General features: G+C 43.8%; 1 protein-coding gene across 1 annotated transcript in view; it reads left to right on the top strand.

Moving 5' to 3' along the window:
• The window catches only part of LOC116241321 (protein FAM13A-like), a 112,221-nt gene that overhangs the window by 82,172 nt on the left and 4,104 nt on the right, over positions 1-25,945 (top strand). The window contains exons 3-13 of the mRNA XM_090144856.1: positions 10,641-10,790; positions 10,977-11,186; positions 12,685-12,868; positions 17,485-17,665; positions 18,359-19,082; positions 23,738-24,112; positions 24,348-24,931; positions 25,116-25,173; positions 25,385-25,466; positions 25,554-25,633; positions 25,709-25,778. Coding sequence (XP_090000982.1) covers positions 10,641-10,790; positions 10,977-11,186; positions 12,685-12,868; positions 17,485-17,572 — 632 coding nt within the window. The 3' untranslated portion in view covers positions 17,573-17,665; positions 18,359-19,082; positions 23,738-24,112; ... (3 more) ...; positions 25,554-25,633; positions 25,709-25,778. The remainder of the gene's footprint in view (positions 1-10,640; positions 10,791-10,976; positions 11,187-12,684; positions 12,869-17,484; positions 17,666-18,358; positions 19,083-23,737; positions 24,113-24,347; positions 24,932-25,115; positions 25,174-25,384; positions 25,467-25,553; positions 25,634-25,708; positions 25,779-25,945) is intronic.

Below are 25,945 nucleotides of genomic sequence, written 5' to 3'. Positions count from 1 at the left end.
AGGCGAAAATACTTGGGTTTAGGAGGAGGTTTGGTGGACACAAGGAACTGGGAACACTTGGAATGGCAAACTGGTGCTTCTAAACATTTAAATCCCCTTGTTTTTCCTGTGGGTTTATTTCTTTATATAAGCATCTGAACAGATGATTGCTCAATGGTTTCTTGTGCTCCATCTCACTGAGAAATAGGACATAACTGCAAGTGACATTTTCCTTGAGGACCAAAGGTTTAAAACTTGTGATAGAAATTTCCACCGACAAACAGTTGTTGTGTGCCTTTTAAAACTTTGTTGATAGTAATGCTTGTTCCTTTGGTTTTAACTGAGTTGTTTTCCTGCTCTGAAATAACATTTGCCTTAATCCTTCCTGTCTTGGGCCTTTGTTGGCCTGATCAGTTTGATGAAAGTAGCCAGTACCCAGTGAAGAGTTAGAAAAGAGCAGAAGAAATGAGAGTTTTGTAGCAGGAAGCATTACAGAGCTATAGACACTTATAGCCTGCGTTTAACTGGGCAACTGTTGAGGTGAACCAATGGCATACTGATGAGAAACACTGCTTAGGATAAAGTAAACACTTGTAGTAAACTTAGGTTCCTATCCACGCCCCTTTAAATATCCTCCCTGGGACAGGATCAAAACAACCTAGAAATGTATGAAATGCAAAGAAATAGTGCTGATTTGCTGTGGTTTTGCTGGGCCTTCCAAATGGGCTATTTTGCCTCAGTTATTTGGGGTGGCAGCTGTCAGCTCAAAACATGCCTAGCTACGGGACAGTCCCTAGTTACTGCTGTAGCAGTACTGCAGCGCTGAGGGAACTCCAATGCCTGTGGCTGCCCACCTGGTACCTGATGTTGCTCAGCCTCAACATCACATAGCTCTGCCATTCCTCGCTCCTTAGATGCCTGTTCTCTGGCACTTGGAAAAAATCAGACCAAATGACAAACTCACTTCAAGCGTTTGCTTTGTGTTGTGGACTTCAGAGATTCTCTGAATTGTGTTAAAAAAAAAATAGAAGACCATCTGCAAATACTCAGCTTGTATCCACCTTCAGACAACAGCCCTGCTATTGAGCTAGATGGAGAATCTCTCATTTTTACTGCGAGATTATTGTCAGAAGCAGCTTACAACTGTTCTCCCAGAAATAGATGGTAGTTCTGTGGGTAACAAAGGGAAAGTGCTTTCTGTCACGATTTTCTCATATAGGAGTTTATCTTTAGATTTGCAATATTCTCAGAGCACTTATTCTCTGTTTCAAATTTGACATGACAAACTGTCTAAATGATCCAGTGACTTTTCACTTGCACATGCAAGATGGAAAAATCATAACAAACTTGATGCTAAAAGTGGAACATGAAATGCTGTGTGAGATTCTCCTGTAGCACAAAGTGGTGACTTCACCAGCAGGCTGCCCAGCCAACGTTTGGATGCAGCTGTCACGGAGAGGGCATTTTACACACCAAATGTCACATGCAGTAAATACATCAGAAATCAAAGCAGGACTGTATGCCCAACAAAGAAATCCGGCTATGATATGGAAGTGACAGCACAGAATTTCTTAGAAAGCCTTTCAATACTGAATATCCTTCTACTATTGGGTGGAAAGGACCTCTCTGGGTTTATTATGACCATAGTTTGTGTGCGCATGTAAAAGTCCCCATATTAGGAATGGATCCAAGTAGCCAGTTTCAACCAACATTGAGTTTGAAAGGAATTAAAGATAATTTAGGTCCTTCAAATTCTGTGAAGATAAGAAATCATATTGAAAAGGAGACATAAATTAGTAAAAGTAAGGAAAGGCTGCTAAACTTATGCTTTATTAGACACTGTGCCCACATTCAGCGTCTTCTCAGCTGGAGGAAGGCTTCTAGATGAAGCTTCCAACCACCTGTGAGGATCATTGTCCAACAGATGTTTCTGAGGAACATGACTTTGCCACTTGCATGAGGACTACAGCTGAATGAACTTCAAAACCAGTGCCCTGGGTCTCCCAGGCAGAAACAGAGGAGTACATGGGACTGGTCTACCTCAGCTAACCATGCTTCATAACTTGTTTGTGCATGAGCATCTTGAAAACACAGAGGATCACGAAACTGCAGTTTGAAGTCACATGGTATCATTTAACTTTTAATGTTCTCAGGTTTGAACTCAGAAATTGTTTTCCAAATTCACACGGCAGTGGATTTTTTGCAACTTGTGATTTCTGTTACAAAACATTCTTGGAGTGCATTTATCCCGCATATGGTGTCTTTAAGAGGCTCAAGTATTTTAGCAGGGAGGCAGTTCAAGATGGGACTGACTTAAGGAATATTGGGCAGAGATTGTTTCTGGACTCTTATCTGGAAAAAAAGGAAAACCAATTCCTTGTTCTTTTTCAGCCTTTTACTGTTTCTTTTGGAAATCCAACGGGAACATGAAGTTTTCACCAAAATAGTTCACTGTGGCACCTTGTATCTATGTTTCATTAATGGTGCCATAAATATTACAGAAAAGCATCAAACAGAGAGGTAACCCCAGTGCCATTTGGAACACTAGAGCAGCAGAATGAGGGCTGCAAAACGTTTAAAAATGAAATTAGAACAGGAGATAAAGAAGCTCTCAAGGTAAGACTAATCTGTGTAAACCTGAAGTAAGTGCTTATGCTTGCTACTTTGGCCTCTGTGTCTAATTGTCAGAGAAAGGTATGGATGATGTATCCTAAATAATTTAGGCACTTGCACATTTTAGGATGAATGTTCATTGGCCGAGTCTATGATTGCCCTATAGAAGATGCCTAGTTTCAGACTGCTCAGGTGAAATACAGCCTTCAAACTTTGCTTTTGTGAAACCTTAGCAGGGTTAGGTGGTAGCTTATTGCTGTTGGCTGGATGATGTGAAAATTATCACATTAACAAGTAACAACTGAAGCAGAAATGCAAGACAGTAAGGTAGTAACCTTTAAGTTGTTTCGTAGAACTAAATGTTGGATTTCTGTCCAGATAAATCGTTGGAAAGACTTTAAGTGACCTCAGCTGGCTGAAATTAGGGAACGAGTTAACAGGAGTAACAGCTGTGCCTTTTAAGTTAGCCCTGTCTCCAGAAAGTGTGCAGATAAACACCCTAAATTCCAGAGTTTCTGCCTGGTTAACCAGTGGTTTGCTTTTCAGTTTAAAAAGAACTCAGTAGAAACCAGTTATTAAAAGCCTTGCAAATTCTTTTCCAGGCATCCAGTACAAATCTTTCTATATTTCCATCTAGGTGAAATCTAAATAGGAATTGAATAATTTCTACTGGCATGCTCTGATGATATTGAAGGAGTAGGTGTAGCAAGCTGTGGGAACCAAGAAATTAAGAAAAATATTGCAGTGCTGTCAAGAGTAGGTGTAGACATTTTGTACCTGCTAAACCAAAATGATGGGCCTAACATTTAAAATAATATGCTGATGTAACGCTCGAGAGTAGGGGTGATTTAGGCAGACAATGATCTTTCCTCTGCTGTCCAGTTTCCCTGATGCTAGAAGGAAGCTAAATGCTTTGCAATGCAAATAGAGTGGCAAATAAAGGACGTGTGAAGGCGAGATTCAGCTGAAAAAATCCTTCACTTGAGCAACCCCAGGAGGCAGGCTGTGTTTTGCTCGCCCCGCCCGCTCCGGACTGCTCTGCTCGGAGCACAGCACCAGCGGGGACGTCGGGATTTCCCTAGTCCTGCACGTTGCGCTCTGCGGTGTCGGAGCCCTTCAGCGTTGTCTGGAGAGGAGAACACAGCAACAGGGCTTCCATTGCTATCTGCTGGAGTTACTTTGAAACTGAGGGAGCAGAATAGCGGCCAGCTAGCTCCCGTGTATCCAGGTAAGATGGCACAAAGCCATCTTTGCTTGAGGTCGGTGTGAGAGCAGCAGCATGGCACCCTTGGCTGTGGGCTTTGTGTGCAGGGAGGGCGTCCCGCCACTGCAGAAAGTCAGCTTAAAGCCTCAGCCTCGTGTTTTCTGGAGAGGAGGGGCTAGGAGATGGGTGAAATGTTTCATTCGTTCTTGGGAAACGGCCTCAAGTTGCGCCAGGGTAAGTTTAGGTTGGATATCAGGAAAAACTTCTTTACAGAAGGGGTTGTTAAGCAGTGGAATGGTCCCCCCAGGGAGGTGTTTGAGTCACCATCCATGGACGTGCTTAAAAACCGTTTGGATGTGGCGCTCGGGGACGTGGCTTAGCAGAGGGTTGTTAGGGTTGTGCAGTGGGTTGTGGTTGGACTCGATGATCTTTAAGCTTTTTCCAACCTGAGCGATTCTATGATTCTGTTATTTTTTTAATCGAGCATCTGGCAGATCAGATGAATCACGAGGCTTGATTTTATAAGGAGACAAACCAATGCCTCTGGTGAGCGAATGCAGGGCAGGAGCGGCGCAGGAGCAGACAGGCGCCCGGCCGGGGGCTGTTGGCGTTAATTAGGGCCGAGCGCTACTCGTGTAAGGCCCGCCGCTTTCCGAAGGGTCCCAGTTCGGCTCAGTGTCATCAGAGATGTGCGCGGGCTCCTTGCGCTGTTAGCAGTCGCGTTCTGGGACTTATTAAGGCGAGGATTTACTGAACAGACTGTACTGCAAAATCATTTTAATTAGCATCTACACGTCTTGGAAAGCTGCCTCGGATTGCAGGGAGCTGTCGGTACAAAAAAAAAAAAAATACACAAAAAAACGGCTTCAGGCGATGGCCCGAGATGGGCTGGGGCGCGGCGCGTCCTTCGCGGTGCTCTTATGGCAGCCACGCGAGCCGCCGCGCAGAGCTGTGCGGAGCTGCGAGCCGCCGGGGCGTCAGAGCGCGCGGCGCGGGGAGGCCGTCCCGCTACAGCCGTTGCTCGGGACGCGCGGGGCGGGGCGGCGGGGCGGCCGTTGCGGAGGGCGGGAGTTTTGAACGGCGGCGCTACCGAGGAGGATGCAGCGGCGCGGGTCGGGAGCTGCGGGCGCGCAGCGGGTGAGGCGCGGGCACCATGCCGGGCCGCTGAGGAGGGGCGGGGTGGAGCGGGGCGGGTCGGGAGCTGCGGGGCGTCACGCGTGTTCCTGTCCGCCTGCTGCCGCGGGAGCCCGCCCGCCGTACCCGGGGCAGATCGCCGTGCGTTTGGGAGACCTGTGCGACGGGTTTCGGCTTCGTGACGTCTGGTGCGTTAGCTTAGGCTCAGGGAGTGAGTCGCGGTTTCTTAAGGGCAGGTGCGGGCCTTGCTCGGCCTTTCTGGGCTGCGCAAGGTTGGACTCGGAATAATATTGCTGTAAACTACTTGCTTCTTCTGGAACGAGAACGGAGACGGGGCGGTGCCCTCCACGGGTGCTGCGATCCGCGCTCTTTAACGTCTTCATTACCAGCAACTCTGGGATCAAGCGCGTTCCCAGCAGTTCTCTGGATGACGCCAAGCTGTGCGGTGTGATCTGCTCAACCCCTGAGGGACGGGTGCCTTTCAGAGACCTGGACGGGCCTGAGCAGGGGGCCCAGGTGAACCTGATGAGCTGCAGCAAATCCCAGTGCAACGTCTTGCACCTGGGTAGTAGCAACCCCCACTGCCAGTACAAGCTGGGGCATGAAAGGATAGAACATAGCCCTGCCAAAAGGACGTGGGGGTACTGTGGATAGCAAGCTGGACAGGAGCCAGCAACACAGCCTTGCAGCCCAGAAAGTTGACCATGTAGGAAATACCCAAATAATTTTCTAGGACGGTATCTCTGATAAAGCAGATTTTATTCGCAATTGCAATGGCGGGCCTCCTGCAAGCAGGAGAGCCCCGAGAAAAAAGGTTACATCTTTTTATCCCCTACTGCCCGACGCTTATCTCTTTCTGCCCTGGTTCCTCATTGGCTGAGTACTGCAGGTTCACACTCTTCGCAACGCTCCACTAGTTATACAAATACCGAGTAAATATAAATCTCCTGACGCCTAAACATATATCTTAATTGTTTAATTACCTTCTAACAGTTGTTTTCTCAACAGACATTTGGTCACGGTTTTTGGATATCTGTTTTATAACATAAACATAGCCCCTTGATTGTTTTATTAACCCCCCCCCCCCTCCCTTTAACATTTGTACCCCTTTACACTAAGTCATTGTTCTGGTCATTCATCTGTCCTTCCATAGAGATAAGCTCGGAAGGAGGATAGAAGGGAGTATCCTGGAGCCTGTGTATGGCATCCTGATATTCCCACAGTGTGACAGTTTTGCTTTGTGTAAAGGCCCTGACTCTTTGTAAGTTTGGTAAATGTATTTCACTTCTGCCGGTCTAATGAACAACGTTACAATATATTCTCTAGTTCCAAACACTATACACACATTGTTTAGAACATTCAAAATCTGCTGTGAGAACGAATTTGTTAGGTAATTCAGTAATTAAGTTTCTAAAAATGTTACCAATATGTGTATATTATTCTTACTTTTCGTACTAATTATTTCTAAGAATATGCTACAACTTAATTCTTTAGATCAATTGCCCTTCTCCATTGTTCATTGCAGAAACAACATTTTCACTTTCCACAAATTCCCCCCTCTTTTTCTTTTACAATGTTGATTTCTGCAATCCTTTTCTAAGGTACAATTACAAAACCTTCTTTACTTTCTTCGTCTTCCTCTTCTTCTAATATCGTTATTCTACCGAAATATGATGTGGGCTCTGTTTGCTTCATCAGGGCAGTTTCAATTAACCGCTGTACCAATCTTCTCACACAGGGGATGATACAGCAACTGATAGCTGCTAGGGCTCCTGCTACCACAATCAGAGAGGTAAATACAGACACAACCATTCCTTTCCACTTCCCAAACCAGGATTCCAGCCATCCGGTGAGCGAACTATCTATTCTGGAGTTCTCAGCTAGTTCATTAGCCAAAGTAGTAAGCCCCGTAATGCTTTAGTTATCATGCTATCTGGGGCTGTGTTATTTGCGATAAAAGTACAGCAATGAGTGCCCAACATTACACACACACACCCTTTTTCAGCTAGTATCACGTCTAGGGCGATCCTATTCTATATGGCTATAGGCCATCCTGCTTGTAGCATCCAGTTGTTCTGCAGTTCCCTTTATTGCCTCCTTTGTATAGTTTATAAATCTCTACTGATTGTAATAGATGTAGTTTATCCGATCTTCATTTTTGTTAATTGTCACCCACCAGAATAGAGATTCAAATCCTGCAGAAATTGATTTCTAGCCTTAAATTCATCAGGGACACCTCTAGGCACCCCAATTGAATCCATATATATTGTATCATCATCAAATGGGGCTCCCAGGATCCTTTTGTTCCTTTTTTGAATGTGTGATAGATCCTTCTCAAATGCCAAAGTGAACGGTATAGCCAGTTGAACAAGTGCACAGGTACCTCCCCAATTAGATGGGAGAATGGACCATAAGATCTTCCCACCACAATACCACCAGAGATCCGCTCTAGGGATTTCCAGCCTTGAATAGTTTCCTGCTAAATCCTTCGTAACATCCAAGGTTTCACTGCATAGTGAGAAATATAGGCCTGGTAGCCCTCACACCCTGCCTTGAGAGACAAGCTGTATGGTTACCTATGGCCATAGAGAATGCAGGAGGGATTTTGGCACCCATCTCCAATGTCGGGGGAAACAATAGGGAGAGTGGTTTTCAGGCTTCATTTCCCCAGGCGGTTTTCTCCTCGTACAGGGCGATCATACATTGCATTCCTTGGGAATCCCTGGTCCATCCCAGAGGAAGGGGTACTACCTGAGCTACAGGCTGTCCTGATGTGCAAGCACAGCAATTGCTATGGTTGAGACTCAGGACAGTCTACTTAACCCATTCTACCCAGGCATTCACATCCCTGTATCCTGTCTTAATTTCAAATGTTTGTCTGAGATCTTTTATTTCCATAATTACTACAGCTGCAGGACTTTCAGAAAGATATTTCTCTCTCTTTTTCTTATCCTGAACCTTTCAAGTATGATCAGGCAATGAATCCCATACAGCTACTCTGAATCTAGCTACTGGGTCTCTTCCTCAAACGTTTATTCCAGTCCCAAAAGTGATGTTAACAAGGCTATCGGCCTTGCTAATTGTTATTGTCATTGGATTACACTGCAAGGCCTGGCAGTCTGGTTGGACAATTCCCCTAAACATACTAATCCGTTCTTTTAGGGTGCGTGATTGCATTGTATCAAATGGGATACATGTCCAGCCTTGATAGGCAGTTGTCCACCATACATTATTCCATCCCCCACAAGGGGATCTCTTATTCATACCTAATTCAGGACACAGGTATTTCTCTTTGTGACTCAGTTGTCGTTGGGCACTTAAGTCCCTGCAGGCTGTCACACTGCAAGCATCAAATGTGACAGTCTGAGGCGTTTCTCTCCTTGTTACGTTCACCCACATCTTAACAGGGTATCCTCCTGCTCCCCTCTGCAGGTCATCCTTTTTCTCTCTACCCCACTTGTACCCTGTTCCTGGTACTAGGATTATACAGTTACTTTCTGGTGTCTCTACCCCCCCATATGTTTTATTATGTTCCCTTAGAACCAATCTCCATAAAATAATACAGGGCACAACAATGTGTCCATCTGGGTATACACCCATGTGTCAGCTTGCTCTCTTCCCTTCTAAATCATTAATTAGATTCCTATCCTCTTTAAAATACCTTACAGGTACTGATTGGGGTTCAGATATTTTAAGTTTACCATCTGTAATTAAAGCCAGTTCACCAATTTCTTCTCCCCCAGCTGCCTGTTCTGCCACCTGATCCACTATCATATTCCCAGTTTCCTGTACAGTATCACTATTCTGATGTCCTCCACAGTGGATAACAGCCATGCTGCTCTTTGGTAGACCCACATCATGCTGAATTTGTTTTCCTTGTGTGTAAGCAACCCTCGCTCTTTGCAGATGGTACCATGAGTGGGTACCACCCCAAAAGCATATTTAGCATCTGTCCATATATTTAAGGCTCTTGTCAAGGCAGTCCCCTCAGCCTTCTGAGCGGAAGTCCTCACAGGTAATGGTTTTGCTTCATTTACCTTATCAGTAGCAGTTACTGCATATCCTTACAGTTTCCTTGTCTCACAAAGCTGCTTCCGTCAGTGAATCCAGGAATCCCCATCGCCGTCCAGTGGTTCCTCCTGTAGGTCCGACCAACTGGCACAAACAGTCTCATGCAGTCGCACACTGCTGGCTTGGAGGGAGCTCTTTGTTGGTGTTCTGGGCGTTCAGCAAATTGCTTCCTTCTCTTTGATCAGTTGTGCTTTCTGTTGAGAAACTTGATAGCCATTTAAATCAAGAAATTCAGCAAACCCACAGTCCATCGTACACAGTCCTCCTTGGTCACTGTGGCATCCACGTACTGCAGTAAAGTTCCACCGTGGGATAGAGGAACTCAAATCTCAGGCTCACAAGCTAACCAGTTCTCAAAAATCAGTGGGTTGTTCTCACAACGCTGGGTAACACTGTCCAGGTTAACTGAATTTTTATTTTTTTATATATATTTTTTAATTTTATTATTATTATTATTATTTTATTTATTTTTCTCCCCATATTGAAGTTTTCTTATTCAAAGGCAAATAATTTTTGACTTTCTTTAGCAAAACCAGGCAGAAAAAGGTGTACTCCAAATCCAGAACGGCAAACCCCACCCACTCATTCCTCAACTTGGTTAATAAAGTGCATGGATTTACCACCATGGGTTGCATATCTTAAACATTTCTATTAATTGCCCTCAAATCTTTTACCAAACTATAGCTCTTGCCAATCCAAAAAGTTATTTGTTATTTCTTTTATTTTCCCTCCTACAATCTTGTATCCTAAAAGAGCATTGCTTTACCCTGGCTGGGCTGAACAGCCCCATGCTGCTGCTCTCCAGGGCTCTTCAAACACCATCTGTATCTGGATTTTTATGGTTAAAGTGTTTACAGGTCCTGTCTCAACTCTAAAGAAGGAAGATATTAACAATCTAGAATGTTAGGAATGTGCAATGGAGGTAAAGCACATGCAAAGAGCCTCTACTGTGAGCTGGTGCAGCCTCACCTTGAGCATTGTGTGCTGCAACGTCAGAGGGATATAAGACTATTTGGAAGCTCTCTAGCTTCCAAAGGAGAACTGCGAAGATTAAGGACTTGTAGGGCAAGATGTATGAGGAACAACTGAGTCCGTTGGTTTGCTCAGCCCAGAGCAGAGGATCTGAGGGGAGGCCTCATGGCAGCTGCAGCTCCTCAAAGGGAGCCGAGGGGCAGCGCAGAGCTCTGCTCTCTGTGGCAGCGACAGGGCCTGAGGGGACGGCGTGGAGCTGTGTCAGGGCAGGGGCAGGTTGAGTATAAGGAAGATAAGGAAGAAGTCTTGCACCAGAGTTCGGCGGGCATGGAAAAGGATTCCCAGAGCTGTGATCAGAGCCCCAGTCTGGTCAGAGATCAAGGGGCTTTTGGATGATGCTCTCAGAATGGAGCTTGATTTCGGATGGTCCTTTGTGGAGCCTCAGGAGTTGGACTCAGCGATCCTTCTAGGTCCCATTCAGCTCTGGATAATCTATGATCTATAATCTATCAGCTCTCATATAATCTATGATTAGAATCTATGATTCTAATGAGCACAATAATTGTTACTAAAGTGTTAGACTCTTCAACATTAAAATGGCAAAAGTCAGCTACTTCTTCTATCTTGCCCATTTTAATTCCCCAGAAATCATTATCTTCTATTCAAGTCAGGCATACAACAAGTAAAGTCTCACCAGATCCACAGTTCAGCAGAGAAAGAACATTCGGTGTTCCTCTAGAAGCTCTCACAAAGAATGCAACACAGTGTGGAGTCCCCTTTCCTGTCACACAGATGGTGGAGTATCTAGAAGTATTTGGTAAGTTAATGTTTTGTCTTCTCAGCTCTCTGAGAACTGTACATTTAAGCTGTAATTACTCAGCACTTCCATCATCTATTTTTATTATTGTGCTTTTTTCAGGAACTTTTAAAGACGCAGTTCTCACTGCACAGGTATGTATGATATACGACTGTTGCTTACTGCTTCATGTTCCTTCTTGAGCAGGTCTGCAGCGTGTCGGTATATTTCGAATCAGTGGCTCAGTGAATAAAATCAAGGAACTGAAGCAGAAGTACAATCGGGGAGAAGAAGTAGACCTCATTAATCACGGAGATGTTGATTCTGTGGCCAGCCTTCTGAAACTGTTTCTAAATGAACTGCCAGTGGCTGTTCTTCCAGACGACGTCTGTGCTGGCATGCTGAAAACTTTCCAAGGTACAGAGTGGACACTTCTAAACTTCCTTCTCTAAAAAATTCACTGCTTTACGAACTGCTGAGATACCATTTTTTAATCTAATCACCATAATATTACACTTTTATATCTACTGCCTCACATCTCTCTTTCTGAAGCCAAATCTTCTTTATTTCACATTTCCTTGTATAGCAGCCTTTTTATTCCCTGTTCAATGTAGTACTTTTTACCAGTTTTCTTACCATCTTCCTAGCAGCAGTGGGTGGCATGGAATGGCGTGAAGTATTTTAATTGCAAAGCCAGAAGGGCTTGCTTAGAGCAATGCTGTCTAGTTCCCTGTTCACGCTGATAGTTCTTAATGTGTAAAATAAAACAAAACTGTACCATGGATGGTAGCTAATACTTTCAGGCAATTACAGCAAGTGCTTTTCAATGATAACCAGTTCAAGTGTTTGCGTACAAATAAGTGTGTTTTATGGGTTAGACTGCAGGTTGCTGTTGTTCAAACTTTGTCTGCTAAATTCCAAGTTACGTAAATATTTACAGGAAAAAAAAGAAAAAACAGACAAAAACCAATCCGACGACAACAAAAAGACCACAGAAAAATCACTTTCATTAACTCTAAAAGACTGTGCTGAAAGATCTTTCTGTTTCTACAAATTTTTGCAGTGATCTTGTTTTGACTACCCTGAATAGTCTTGCTGTTCTTTCTTTTTTTTCCTCCTCCATTCCAACCCCTTTTCATTAATATGTTGAACAACATGGATCTTAATTTTTATGGAATGTATTTTTTAGGGTTAGAATTGCCCTAAAGGATGTGATTCGCTCTTCACAGTATTAAAGTTACACAGATGCATCCCGGAGCATATTTGAGCATCAGCTGCCAGTTACTGAGCAGCACTGCCATTTCAGTTCTAATATCCAGGAGACTTTATCACTCTAATTCTGAATTGCTGATCAAACAGGGAGATGATTTTGCCTTGTAACACTCCTTTGAAGAATGAGAATCAAGGAAATGCTAAGTATCCATGATAGAGGTTTTTTTGAGCATCTCTTGTGCAACTACACTCATGTATTTATAGAGCAAAAGTGTTTTGATATGTAGAGGTACTAATTAGTCAGGAAATTGAGGTGTGTTGGGGCTGAAGGGGTACAATTTCTTACACCTCTTAATGAGAGGCAAACAGCATGTGTCAGATCTCTGCAGAAAATCGAGGCTGATAATCTTATGTCCTTAAGGCAGCCTTAAGGATTCATGTACTTGATTACTGCCTGTTACCAGCTTTTCTAGAAAAGCAAGTAGTACTAGCTTCTTCTGTCCTAGCAGGAAAAATAGCATAAACAGTGCATATAAAACTTGTTATCTGGAAAATGCATGAAAATACTTACTAGAATTTAGTATAGAAATTCTTCATTTAGAATACATACCAAGAGTAAAGCACAGAATAAATATTTTTTTTTATGTCTCTGGTGAGATTGTTATTACCAGGAATAACTTTTTTTTTTTTTTTTTTAATACAGAGCACAGGACTGACACAACAGAATGCATAAAGAATCTGAGACAGTTAATTAGCTGCCTTCCCAAAGCACATCAAAACCTTCTCCAGTTCCTGTCTGCATTCCTGTTAAAGGTAGCAACATACAGTGCAGTGAATTGCATGACTCTGGAAAATTTAGCCATTGTGTTTGGACCTGCTCTTTTCAAGTGAGTACTACGTGATCACACCTTAAAACGAGGCTTTCTGTCATAACTGTATATCCAATGGTCGGCACAGCATTTTGAAAGTTAAATAAATGTCTATACAGAATGTTATGGGCTAGTCTCTCTCCAAGATGCAAAAGTAATTCATCGTATTGTTCATGGAGAGTTTTGGATATATTGGTGCCACTAATTTGCATGTTGATACCTGAAGAGTGGGCAGCTCTGCTTGCTGGTGTGAAGCTGCTGAAGGTGCATTTGAAATGGTAGAGGCCAGACGCTTAACTGGATGCTAAAATAGAAAGGTGGGAGAGCATATGTCAGGCAGGTCAAGGTGGTGAGAAGCAGCAGCCTGGAATGGTCTGACAGTGCTGGGTTTCCCAGAGAAACTGAAATCTTAGGACTTCATCCTATCCTTCACATTGACAAAGAAAAGCGATGAAGTGTTTATACTCATCTCAAAATTTGTAAACCTTTGTTTCAGTGGACCAGTCATTCTAGCTTAGTGTGAATTACAAGCTAATGTCTATTTAGAAAATTTTCGTTAACTATTAGCATTTTCTATATAGCAATAAAACCCTTGTGGTTTTTCCCCCCCCCCACTTTTTAATATGTGAAATAAGCAAATTTTTTAAAAACGCATGGTACCAGTTCTGCTGAATATGTATGTTAGAAAGTAATGACAGTCTGTTTTGTGGAACTGTGCTCAGCATTTTTAGAGTGCTCCGTGTCTGTTTCTCTGCTCTGTGAGCTTAATACGTGGTGTAGCATCTTATAAACCCTTGCAGGTAACATTAATAAAAGAACTTCAAGAAAAACAGCTGGAGAGACTTATCTAGCCGTGTGTAGTGTGAGGGCTTATAGCACTCACTCTTTTCAGACAAAGACAGAGTGGTCTTCACCATGGAGCCTACTCCATGGGACTCCTGTGGAACAAAGCAGTTGTACAACAAAACCCCTTAATATCTGTGTACTGAAAGTAGGTAATAAGCATAGACAAATAAGATTTACTCCCAGTGTCTGGGCTAGTTGCGTGATACATAGAATAGGTAAAAAAAATTGATGCTAAAAAGCCTTCATCAAAAATCCAGACCTCACCCTATGCTAACTCAACAAGGACTGCACTGACTGTCACACTTGTGGCCTAAGTCACCTTTGCCATCACATTTAGCTTGTGTGCATGTACACATAATGTTTTATTACTCTTCTCCCAAATTATTTTAATGTATGTCTACAGATTTCTTCATCTCCGCAGAAGAACCAAGCGGGTTCCATTTTTAATTGATAAACTCTTCCTGTTTTTAAGCATCCTCATCTATTTTGGGAGATCCTCAAGCTAGTTCCAACTATGCCTTTTTTTTTTTTTTTTGAAAGAGTTCACTTAGTGCTAAACTAAATGTTTGTGGCAGTGATTTGTATGAGAAGCCTTAGAAATTATCAGCTTTGAGTTTCCCTGCCAGAGTGATTTGTTAAGACAACACAGCCACCATAAATAGAAATATATCTACCCAAATGAATGTGAATGTTAATGCTTTTTATAGTCATTCTGATCTCACCAGCTCTGGGAGAGGTAAACCAGTAGGTCATTTTCTTTTTTGTGAAGTGTGTAACTAGTGCTGTCCTTGAGAGCTACTTTCTAGAATTGTGAAAAATAGCCTTTCTGGTAATTGGGTGGGAAGGAGAGCCTTTCAGCTGGCATTTTCTTTCAGTAAGATTGCTGTACTTCTTCCTGCTGAGTGGCCTGAGGCCTCCAAGATTCAGAACAAACTGCTGTATTTTCCTGTGCGAGATTAATTTCTAGGTAGTCGAGCATGGCACAGGGAATAAAGTCATACATTACCATTAAGTCTCTCAGAGAAGAACTTTGCACGATTAGCTGCAACATCGTTAAACGTTTGGTACCTAGGGTACAGATAAACAGGAAAGTGAGACATATTGAGTACTTCTTGCCATAGTTTGAATATAGTTCTGCTTCAGAACACATAGGCTGTAGAAAATACAAGTTTAATTGTATAAAGGAATGTATACCCCATGCTATTGTTGGAAATAGCTTCCTGGATATAACATTAACTATGGTTGTGACATTAATTTGTTGCAGGTGTTAACTGTTCTTTATCCATACTGATACTCTGCATTTTTGGTACAATAACATCTTCCTGCTTTTATGTTGGGTTATTTATTAAACTGTTATTACTTTTCTATTCATTTTCTTTGGTGAACACGAGCGACTTGATTTGTTCCATATATGCTGATGATCAGGGCGTTTTGAGAAAACATCAGAAGCGAAGTCTTTCATAGGAAACTTCTCCCTTGGGAAATGAAAAGTATTTTTATTGAAAGACTTGTGATACGTAAGCATCAAAACATTTTAGTCTTTTACTTTTTTTTTTTTTTTTTTTTTGCTGTTATTATAGCAAAAAAAATTGACATTTCTTTTAAACTTTTCATGGCTTTTCAGTTTATATTAGGGTAGGATTGGGAATTTCAGAGAAGCAGATGAAACATAAAATAAAAACCTTAAAATATCCACTGTTAGGAATGAAAAAAAAGATCCTGTTTTTCATTTTTCTGTAGTTTTCATAGAGAGTTGGGCTTTCTGCTATGCAGAATTTAATAGATATTTTCTGAACGCAGTGCTCCCTCCCATCCGCCCCAAATACTTAGACCACCTTTTTCTTCTTTAGTGAGTTTTTCATCTACCCTAGCAAGTATGCAAACATGCTGAAGTACTTAACGTCACTTTGCCAGAAGAATATGCCAGCACTTATCACAGTTGCGAGAAGAAAAGCTTGGCTGAATCTTGAAAGCGTGTTAGTGTGTTATAGCCTAATGCAGTTTCACTCCCAACTTATTTGGATTTTTGCTGTAGAGCAGTCTCTGTGGTATTTAATTTCTTTGCTTCAAGTGAAAAAGGAAATATGTATTCATGAATCAGCACTGCTATTAAGTAGTTTCCAGAGCTATCAAACTAAAGACTGGGTACCTTCTTAATTTGCTATGAAAAAGGAAAGAGGTAAAATGTGCTTGTGAGGAGAACACAAATGCAGCTGAGCTGAAAATATGAAAAAACAGATAAAATGTATGGCTCGAATGCATGCTACTCCTCTTTCCCAGGGATCAAGGTTAGAAAAGTTTAGTTGGAGTTGTCCTGATTCACTGATACATCTTTATTTTCTTGGGGGAAAAAAAAAATTGGAAAGGATTTATGGAAAAAGGAGAGAGGAAGAGGGAAAAAATAGCGGGAACTAGCTGTAGGAATGTTTTAGAAAAATGGACGTTTCAGAAAGTTATAGTAAGAACAAACGCATAATCTTATATGCTTTTTTCCAGATTCATTTCTTGTCTTTTCAAAGGCCATTTTTAATTCAAACAAATGTTACTGCAGTTTGGCTTTGCCCACGTGAGTTGACTTGCATGGGTATGGCAGTTTATATTCTTTTAGCCAAGGTTCTGTGAAGAACCTTTTTTCAGACATTTGAATTTTCACCGTCCAGCCCCTTTAATTTGATATAGCTCTATTCCTGCGGGGCCAAAGATGAGCATACCTTTCCCTACTGGATAGAGTCCTTAATACTGTATGCCTTACTCTGTTCTCACAAGTGGCACAACTGTGCTGTGGGATGGCTGTAATATAGGGTGCTGGTCAGTACTGCATTTTTTTGGTAAATTGTAGAACAGTTAAATACTTGATGAGGGGCTGCCGCAGCACGAGGCAGAACTGCTTCCAGTATGTGACTGGAGCTTCACCCGGGAGTCACTGGTGTCGCTGGCTGTACAGAAAAGCAGTTAGGAGCTCAGGTTTCAGTTACTTTTGGAGAGCCCTCTGCCAGCATCCAGGTTTTGGGAGCTTGGTTTTGCCCCTCCGTCATGGAACCAGGCCAAGCCAGGCTGAACTGTGACAGAGCTGAGCTATGCAAGTTAAGTATTGGGGGGTCCAAGTAGAGGAGAACAAATGATATCTTAGATTCTTTAGGATTTTTTTTCCCCCATTTTTATACTGAAATTAAGAAATCTATTACCATTTAAAAAAAAAGAAAAAAGAAAAAACAAGAAAAGAAAAAAAAAAGTTGGGGAATAAAGGAAAAAAGAACCCTTTACATACATTTATGTTTGCGTGATGGCTGTAGGATTTTCAAAATGTTGTGCTGAAGATCAAGGGAGCAAGGGAAGAAATTGCGACTTAGCACTTTTTCTGATATTATTTCAGTTGTTAGCTTTTCAAAGCTTTTTTTCAAACATCAGAATTATGTGGATAGATTTCACAGAGACACAGAATATCCTAAGTTGGAAGAGGATCAAATACAACTCGTGATACTTTGAGCTACCTAATCTTTTTTACCATTATGTAGGAGAGGGCTATGCCACAATAGTAAACGGTGAGCTGAGTTTGGTTATATGTGGCACACTGTAACTCAAAGCCATACGCTACTTCTAAAAATGTTTGTCTTTTGCATATTTTCACTAGGAAAGTATAGCAAGCAATCTACCACTTAATTGCAAGGAATGACGGATGAACAAAGTATTTCCTTGGCTACTTTACTTTTCTTTCTTTCATGTCCTTGAAGTTTCATCTAAGCAAATTCTTAGCTATTTTACTAACCATATTCCATAACTCTTTCCAGGTTTAAACAGAATGCTGGCTGGGGTGGACAAAAGGGGAAGAGAAAGATTAAAAAAACTGTGTTCGAGGTTAATATTAAATGGCTATAGAGCAATGCAGACAACCTTTCGCAATCTATAGGCACAGATCACGTAAGAAGTTGAGCAACTCATGAAAGCTGCTGCTGCTGGAACACCATGCTGGTATGTTCTAGATAATCAGTGAGCTCTGTGTTCCTTTCTTTTTGACTGCCCTGGGTAATTTGGGTGTTACAGAGAAAATGGCCTTCTTGTATTCTTGTAAGTTGTAGAATAAAAATGCTCCTAGCAAATTTGCAATTGTAGGCGGGCTTGTGAGCTAAAACAAAATTTCTGTCTGGATATGTGTGCAGTGAGTTACTGGCATCAGCGCTGCTGGCTTCTTTTCCTATCTTGCTTATTCCTGATATGGATTTGGTAGCAATGTCACTGTGATTTCTAACCAGAGAGAGCATAAGCAGATGAAATCTAAATCTAGATCCATGTCTATGTCAATCCTTGTAGAACTTTGCTTCTAACATATATTGCAAAACCATGTCCGTGTAATTGTCATTCTTTATGAAGTTAAATTTAAAGAAAAAATATCAAAATCTCTATGTGCAGAAGCAAATTTTTTAAATATTATGAAGCTGTCTCTCTTGGGAAGCTTGACATTTCTGCAGGACTCTGGAAGTAGAATAAACCCTTCAAAATGGGATATGGTAATTTCAATGAACAGACAGGTCAGCTCTTAAGAATACCGAGGGGAAATTACGGTTCTCTTCAGTTTGACTTCTTCCTAGTCAGCAGATTCTACAATATATATTGTTCCCTCTTTGAAACCCTTACATAACATGGGTTTTCTTTTTTTATTCACAGTTGACTTTGGAGTTGAAGGGCTGCTGCTGTCCCTGTGTGGTCCTCAGTATGGCTTTTCTATTAGTTGAAAGGAAGAAAAGAATTGTAGAGGAAAAGAGAAGAATAAATTACTTCTTCAGTATCAACTCATTAATCATTTAAATGAAGCTGGGAGTTGTGTCCCCGTCTCACCCTTCTGCAGCTCTTCCATTCATAACAAAATAATAGTTTTGGAAACTGCTACACGATCCATATATATACACAGGTCACACAGAAAGTAGTGCCTCCTATTTATTTCCGTGGAAATTACAGCAGATATAAAGAGCACTGTGACATTATTTGAGACAGAACATTGTCAGCTACAAAGAATTCTTTTCAGCAAAACCACCACCAGTAGCTATGCATTTTTACTGGCTATGAACAAGAGCCTGCATGCCATGCTCATACAAACCTGTGCCAGTGGATGTGACCCGCTGTCACCACTGCTGAAACGCAGCACCCACCGCCTCTGTGTGCTCACATCTACTGCTTGGTCTTCAGAAATGTTCAGCAAATGTCAGTAAATGTCCACGTTTGCCACTTCTGCACGGAGCCATCCCTTTGCTTCACATGCACTTCCATGTCAGATGCCATTCTGTAAGACTGCCCCTCTGCTGCCATTTGTCACACAGCAACAAAATATAACAGAATCTTAGCAGAAACGTGCAACCTCTACTGCCATACCACCAACATTTGCTACAGGAAGGTAATTCAGCAGAAACATTTAATTAGCTCTTATATTTTACTCCAATATTGCTGTTGTCTATGGGGCAGTAGAAATAAGCTGTTTTATACAGTTTATACTATCTGTGGTATTACTCTGCTCTTGTGAGGCCCCATCTGGAGTACTGCGTCCAAGCGTGGAGCCCCCAGTACAAAAAAGACACAAAGCTGTTGGAGAGAGTCCAGAGGAGGGCCACGAAGATGATCAGGGGACTGGAACACCTCCCCTGTGAAGACAGGCTGAGGGAGCTGGGCTTGTTCAGCCTGGAGCCCGGAGAAAAGAAGGCTGCGGGGTGACCTCATTGCAGCATTTCAGTACCTAAAGGGGGCCTACTAATGGGGGGGAATTAACTCTTTGAAAGGGTAGATAACTGCGGGACGAGGGGAAATGGTTTTAAGTTGAGGGAAGGGAGATTGAGGTTGGATGTCAGGGGGAAATTCTTTACAGAGAGAGTGGTGAGGTGCTGGAACAGGCTGCCCAGAGAGGTTGTGGATGCCCCGTCCCTGGAGGTGTTCAAGGCCAGATTGGATGGGGCCCTAGGCAGCCTGGTCTAGCATTAAATGAGGTGGCTGGTGGCCCTGCATGTGGCAGGGGGGTTGGAGAGTCATGATCCTTGAGGTCCCTTCCAACCCTGGCCATTCTGTGATTCTGTATTAGAACTGCAGAATTTAATGAAATGCTAAGCTGTTTGCAATCAAACTTACCATTTTTTTCCCTGTATCTTAGGAAATACTTGAGTGGGTGAGTCCAAATGCAGAGTTGTATAGTTAAAACATCTTATTTGGGAACTGATGAGGCTCAATGACCTGGTAAAGAAAAGTCCTGAGCTTGACGAATGAAAATTATACCAGTTAAGAGAACTTCAGCTTGTTTCAGTAACTTTATATTAAGTGCATTTCTAAACTCCTTGTGATAGCATGTCTAACATGTGTGAATGTAAACGTGAATGTCAAGATACTACTTAGCCCTTCTTGTCATTGTTAATGAGGAATTTCCAGAGTTGTGTCACAGTTTCATGATTTTTGTTATTGTTATTCCGCATCATGAGATCGTGTAGTGCACTGGGAGTTAAGGTGTTAACGCTACGGATCCGTGGATTGTCCTGTCTCAGAAGAGAAGGGTAACTACATATCCCAGAGGACTCTTCGTCGTTCTGTTTCCATTTTCCATTGAGAGGTTAAAGATAAAACTGTTCACAGGTCACAAGACGTCCCCTTTTCCCTTTCTGCTCGACTCCGCAGTGCACGGTCCCTAACTGTCTCACCTTCAGCATTAGAGTAAGGCCTTTGGTTTTGAACACTCTCTCATTTTATTTGAATTATTAGCTTCATTTCCAATTATGTTGTATTGTATTGCCTGCTTTGTAGGGGGGCTGGACTTGATGATCTCTAGTGGTCCCTTCCGGCCTCTAAAATTCTGTGACTCTGTATTGTGTTATCTTGCACTCTGATACCTTATATTTAGTAAATTAGCTTTCCTCCTCAGATTGTTGCTGCTGTTTTTGTTTTTAGGCCCATCTCCCTAGCCTTTCTCCTCTTCCCCTTTTCCCGGGGCATGGATCTGCGGGTCCCCCTGCCTCATTAGTCGTGGAACTGGGTCGAACCAGCCCATAAACCGTCTACAATGGGTACAATAAATGCTTTCATGCAATGCAAGTTTGCAGAGATAAGCTCTGGAGCAAATACCAGCGTTAAGCTACACGAAAACAAACCTACAACTCCCCAAAGTTGAAATGTTTGTGCCTCATAGGGACAACAGAAACCGATGTGTCCATGGTAAAGATAAAACTGGATCTTTCTCAAAATGCCTAGATCCTTCCTCTCAAATGCCACAGTTCCGAAACACTTCTCTATCCTAAGCAAACAGCTATGAGGCATCAAAATAATCCCAAATATTCAATTGGTAGAATGAAATATTCAGGTAGAATGAAAGTAAAAGAAGCAGGTGCGGTATGTCAGTGTTACTTTACTAGTTTGTAAGAGCAAAAATTTGATAGATATCTCATTAAATTACATTCTCTTTGGAACCGTGCACAAAACTGGTGAGGAATAAACATCAAATTTAAAGTCATTTGCTTATAGAAATATGAATTTAAAATTGGCTTCCAGCATCTGCCTCGCTAAGAAGCATCTGAACGTCTCGAGTATGAGAAGTCAAATAGGTATCGATATTTACTGCCTTTACTGTGATGATCCCACTAGTGAAGTTCTGAGGGAATTGAAGGGACAAGGTTTTCTAAAATTTATGATCGCTTTTTTAGCCAACTTATGTTCCAAACAGAAATATGCAATATGATTATTCTGCCTTGCATTATAATGAAAAAGTGGAACAGTCAGGATATACATTTGGGATAAAGAGGTTTGAATTTTGAACTAGGTCAATTACTGGCTTAATGCACGGAAACAGGATATTTGAGTCTCCTGTGACTTCGTCTCCTGCCTTTGAAAAGACAAAAAATTTACACAATCCATCGATACACACGCTTCACGTTCCCATGCGACCTAACTGAGGGGCCGATCTCTTGAGATGTAGCGCATTTTTCACCAAATACCGCCCTTACGTTGGAGCATTTCAACTTGCCGAATGTTGGTGAAGTGCGACAACCAGGGATCCAATCCACAGAGCTCACTTAAAGCAGTTAAGTATTGTAAAAAATATCATCTCTTCAAATGAACTGGAACATGAAATAAGAGTGTTGTCCATTCTCATTAATAATAATCATCACCATCATCATAATGCGTTAACAGAAAACAGGCCATTAAGAAACAGCTGGCCAATTTTGGTATTTGATTCCTATTAAGAAATACTTTAATGTCTATTGATGACGATCATAATTAGCGTTTTAATAAGATGCCTGAAGAAGAGCAGTCATCAAATCTGCTCTTCTTAGGACTGCCGTGAAATCGCCGAAAGTTGTTTTCGAAGCAGCACAGGAAGAACAATGTGTAAATTCTGAAAAAGTGCTCACAAAGATACATAGGTGTTGTTTTAATGCAAATCACATCATGCGTGGCACAAAACCAGATGATTATTTTAAATATTTGAGAACGTTTAAGCAAATTGTTCCTGAAATGCTAAACGAGAACTATTTCCAGAGATTGCACACCTCATAAAAGAGCACCACAACCCCAAACCACTCGCGGTTGGATCGAGTCCGAAAGCTAATGGCAAGGTTCAGCATTAAGGTGAATCCATTTCTGCATTTGTTGCTACATAACGCTAACAAATTCTGTGACTCTGGGGGCAGCGAGAGACACCGCGTTATCTGACAGATTAGCATGTGAAGGAAATGAAACACAGAAACGACCACTAGCACGATCAAATTTAGTTTTAAAATGCACCCTGGAATTATATCAAAGAAAAGCTTCCACGACAAATAATTCACTGACTTCTGAAAGGGCGGGAGGTTGTGTATTGCACCAAATCAATCAGCTGCGCCCCTCCACGGAAATACAAGAGATAAAGAGCTACAAGTGACTGAAATATAAAGAAGGTATGAAAAGAAAGAGTGAGACTGTACAACTAGGGTCACGGGTTGCAGTGTTTAAAGATAGAGGAAGCGTTATTCCAGCAGGCACTAGAAGAGATCCACAGCGATCCATTTCTTTTGGAAAATCAGAGCACTCTTGTACGCTGAAGAAACCAGACGCGATGTCCTTGTTTCCATATCACCAGGAAAGTTCTTGTAACTAGCAAACCGCTCCAGCACCTCGATGTCCTTTCTGTACCGAGGTGCCCAAAACTGAACACAGTACTCGAGGCGAGGCATCACCAGCGCCCAGTACGGGAGCAGGATTACTGCCCTGGTCCTGCTTACCACACCATTCCCGATACAAGCCAGGACGCCGCTGACCTTCTCGGCCACCTGGGCCAAGTTTTAGTTTCGGGCAGTAGCTCGTACAAGCGTTTAACTCTCACGTATCCCCCGAGACCTTCTCATTCCGACTGCAGAGTCGGAGGGACTCTTTTCAACCCATCCTTTGCATACAACTGATTGTAACTCAAAGCTTGGTTCCTCCTGTCTTCCGCCCATCAGACAATCACATAAGTGACGCGAGGCGTTTTGCGAGATTCCGGTGAAGAGCCCTCTCAAAGAACTATGAAGTCCTTTCACACCATCCTTCAGCCGGTTCAAAACTGGAAGTTCCTCGTGGCATCAATTTGGAAGGGAAGTTCTTTGGAAGGGCGTCACGTCAGACGCAAAGCGATCTGTTTGAATTAGGCACAATTATTTAACTTATTAATGAATTCCACAGCAAGGCGAGGAGAAGCGCATAACAAACTTTAATTGAAAGTGCAATTTAAGCCCCGAATTCAGATCTAGAGTCCGCACGTCTAACTGTCAGGGTCCGCGGCCGCCGCTAACGAGGCAACGACTTCCAGGTGCGGCGGGGCCGGGGCCAACCGGGCACAGCTGCGCCTCGTCGGCAGCCCGGGGCGGGTCCGCCCAAACGCCTTTTAAGCTCCGCCGGAGGCCGCAGGGAGCTACGAGAGCCGTCAGGGTTCGCAGCTCGCGGGAGCCGGAGCCGACTCGGATCCTTCGTCCGGTCCTAGCGCCGCTGATGCTGCTTTTCGAGTGAGAGCTTTGGAATCCGTGTAATTCCGTGTAACGTTCTCGTTGCGTTGTTTTGTTTCAGGCTGCAGCGCGATGTCCCGCGGGGAGCATCGGCCCGGACCGGTGAGCCGTTCGGGGCCGTCCGCCCGCAGCGGGAGGCCGCCGGGTTCTCGCCGCGGGGCTCCCGCCGGCTTCTCGGAGCCGTCGTAGAGTCGCCGCCCGGCTGCCGCGCCCTCCGAGTCCTGGCGCAGCCCAGGGCTATATAGTAAGGGCTTCAGTTCCTCCCGCTCTCGTCGTTGGGAGCGAGAGGGACGGGGCCGTATTCCTGCAGCCTCGTTGCTGCTGGGGGTAAGAAGCGACGCAAAGGGCTGCTGGAACAAGTTTTCTCTTATTGCAGGCTGAGCGAGGGCTGCGGCCGAACGTCTTCTCGTCCCGAACCGGCGAGACGGTGGAAGCGGTGAGTGTTTGGGAGTCGCTAGTAAACTCTCTCCTCTTGAGCTTCGCGGAGAGCCGCCGCTCGGCGGCATCTGTTTGTTGGGGTTCGGCACGGCGCTGTCGCCGGATTCCCACGCGGCCTTTTTAGAAGAGCCAGGGCGGGGCCGCCACCGAACCGCCCGAGACCGACCGCGACCCGGGGCGGCCTCGGCCCCCCGGAAGGGTTTTGCGGACGCTTCAGCCTCTCCCTCTTCCAGCGGTGGGAAGGAGCAGGATCTCGTTCCTGCCGTGGAGATGCAGTGGGACAGCTTGTGTGACTGAACGCTGATGTGGACGGCGTGCTCTTTCTAGAAGAGACAGACAGGTGAGGCGGTGGCGTCGCTCTTCCGGAGAGCGGACCGGAATGTATGGAGCTCTGACTTTCAGGAAAGAGTAACTGGGGGTGCAGTGGCGTGGGAGGCTCAAGACACAGTAAACGTGGGTAAATCACTGGGTGCGTCGGTTACAGATGAGGAAGCTGATAAGATGTTCTGCATGCAGCTGATAATAACCTCACATCTGTGGACACGAGTTGTCACAGCAGACTTGAACCATCCTGCTGCCAGTTGATAGCAAAGCAGAGCTGCCAGGTATAATTCATTCCAGGATGTTCCTGTAGGTGTCAAAGATGAAATTTCTGACAGAGGCAACGGAGGAGCCGCTGAGGAGAGCGGTGCTGCTGGATCTCGCCCTCTGTACGGAGGAAGGGCCAGCGGGGGACGCGAAGACTGGGGCAGCCACAAGCGCACCAGTTAGGAGCCGGTGACGTTTGGGATCTCACGCGGAAGATGGAAAGCAATAGGTAGGATTGAAAAACCAGACCTTAAGGGAACCAACTTTGTCCTCCACCTTAGAGTGGAGGACAACCTCTAAGGACCACCTTAGAGGTATTCCTTGGGTTAGAGCATCGGAGGGGGTCCTGCCTGCCGTTCTCGACTCTGATGCCTAACTTCCTTTGTGCTCAAGAGGGTATTTCTTTCTCTAAGGGAAAGAAATAGAGAAGCGGCGGAAGGAGACCTGCACGGGCCAACGAGGAAGTCACAGGTAAGCCTGAAGAGGAAAGGTAGGGTTAAGGCCCCCTTAGCATCGCCTTTGGGGAGGAAGGTGAAGGCTAACTGAGATTTCCAGGTTTGCCAACAGCAAAGCGGTGACTAGAGAATGCGTGGGCCTGCTGTTATTGGGGCCCCCACCTAGTAAAATAGGGGATGTGAGAAGGAAGAGGTGCCAGATAACCTCTCTGCTTTCTCTGCTTCAGCAGTGGCTGGGAATATCAGACGAAAGAGTCTTTGAGGGGGAATGACTTCCCTTTGAGGGTGGAGGAGCTGTTCAAAAATCACGTAGGTGAAACTGATGCCTATGTGCGCTGGGGGAGCTGGCAGAAGCGACTGCCAAAGAGCTCCCTATCGTTCTTTTTACTCTCCTAGATGAAGGTTGCCTGAGGACCGACGGAGAGCCAACGTCACCGCAGTCTTGAGAAAGAGCAAGAAGGATGGCCTGCGCAACTGTAGGTTGGCAGTCTCACCTCCCTCCCTGGCATAGTGATGGGACAGCTCGTTCTAGATGTTACCTTCTCTTCCAGTTGCTCAGAGATATTTGTAAGGAGCAGCCACGGTGGATTCAGCAAGGGGAAGCGATGTCAGACTGAGCTGGTAGGTAACTTTTTGCGTTGCGATTATGCGGTGAGATGAGAGAAATGCAGTGGATATTGTGGGGTGGTGGGATATCACATCTGTCAGTACCTTAATGCAGGAGTGTAGTTGATGGTGATGGGTTTTTTCGGAGGTGTGTGGTGGTGGAATGGGGGCAGTGTTCACAG

The sequence above is a fragment of the Phasianus colchicus genome, chromosome 8 (assembly GCF_987193195.1).
Source record: "Phasianus colchicus chromosome 8, bPhaCol1.hap1.1, whole genome shotgun sequence".
NCBI lineage: Eukaryota > Metazoa > Chordata > Aves > Galliformes > Phasianidae > Phasianus > Phasianus colchicus.
This window is presented reverse-complemented; position numbering and strand designations above follow the sequence as displayed.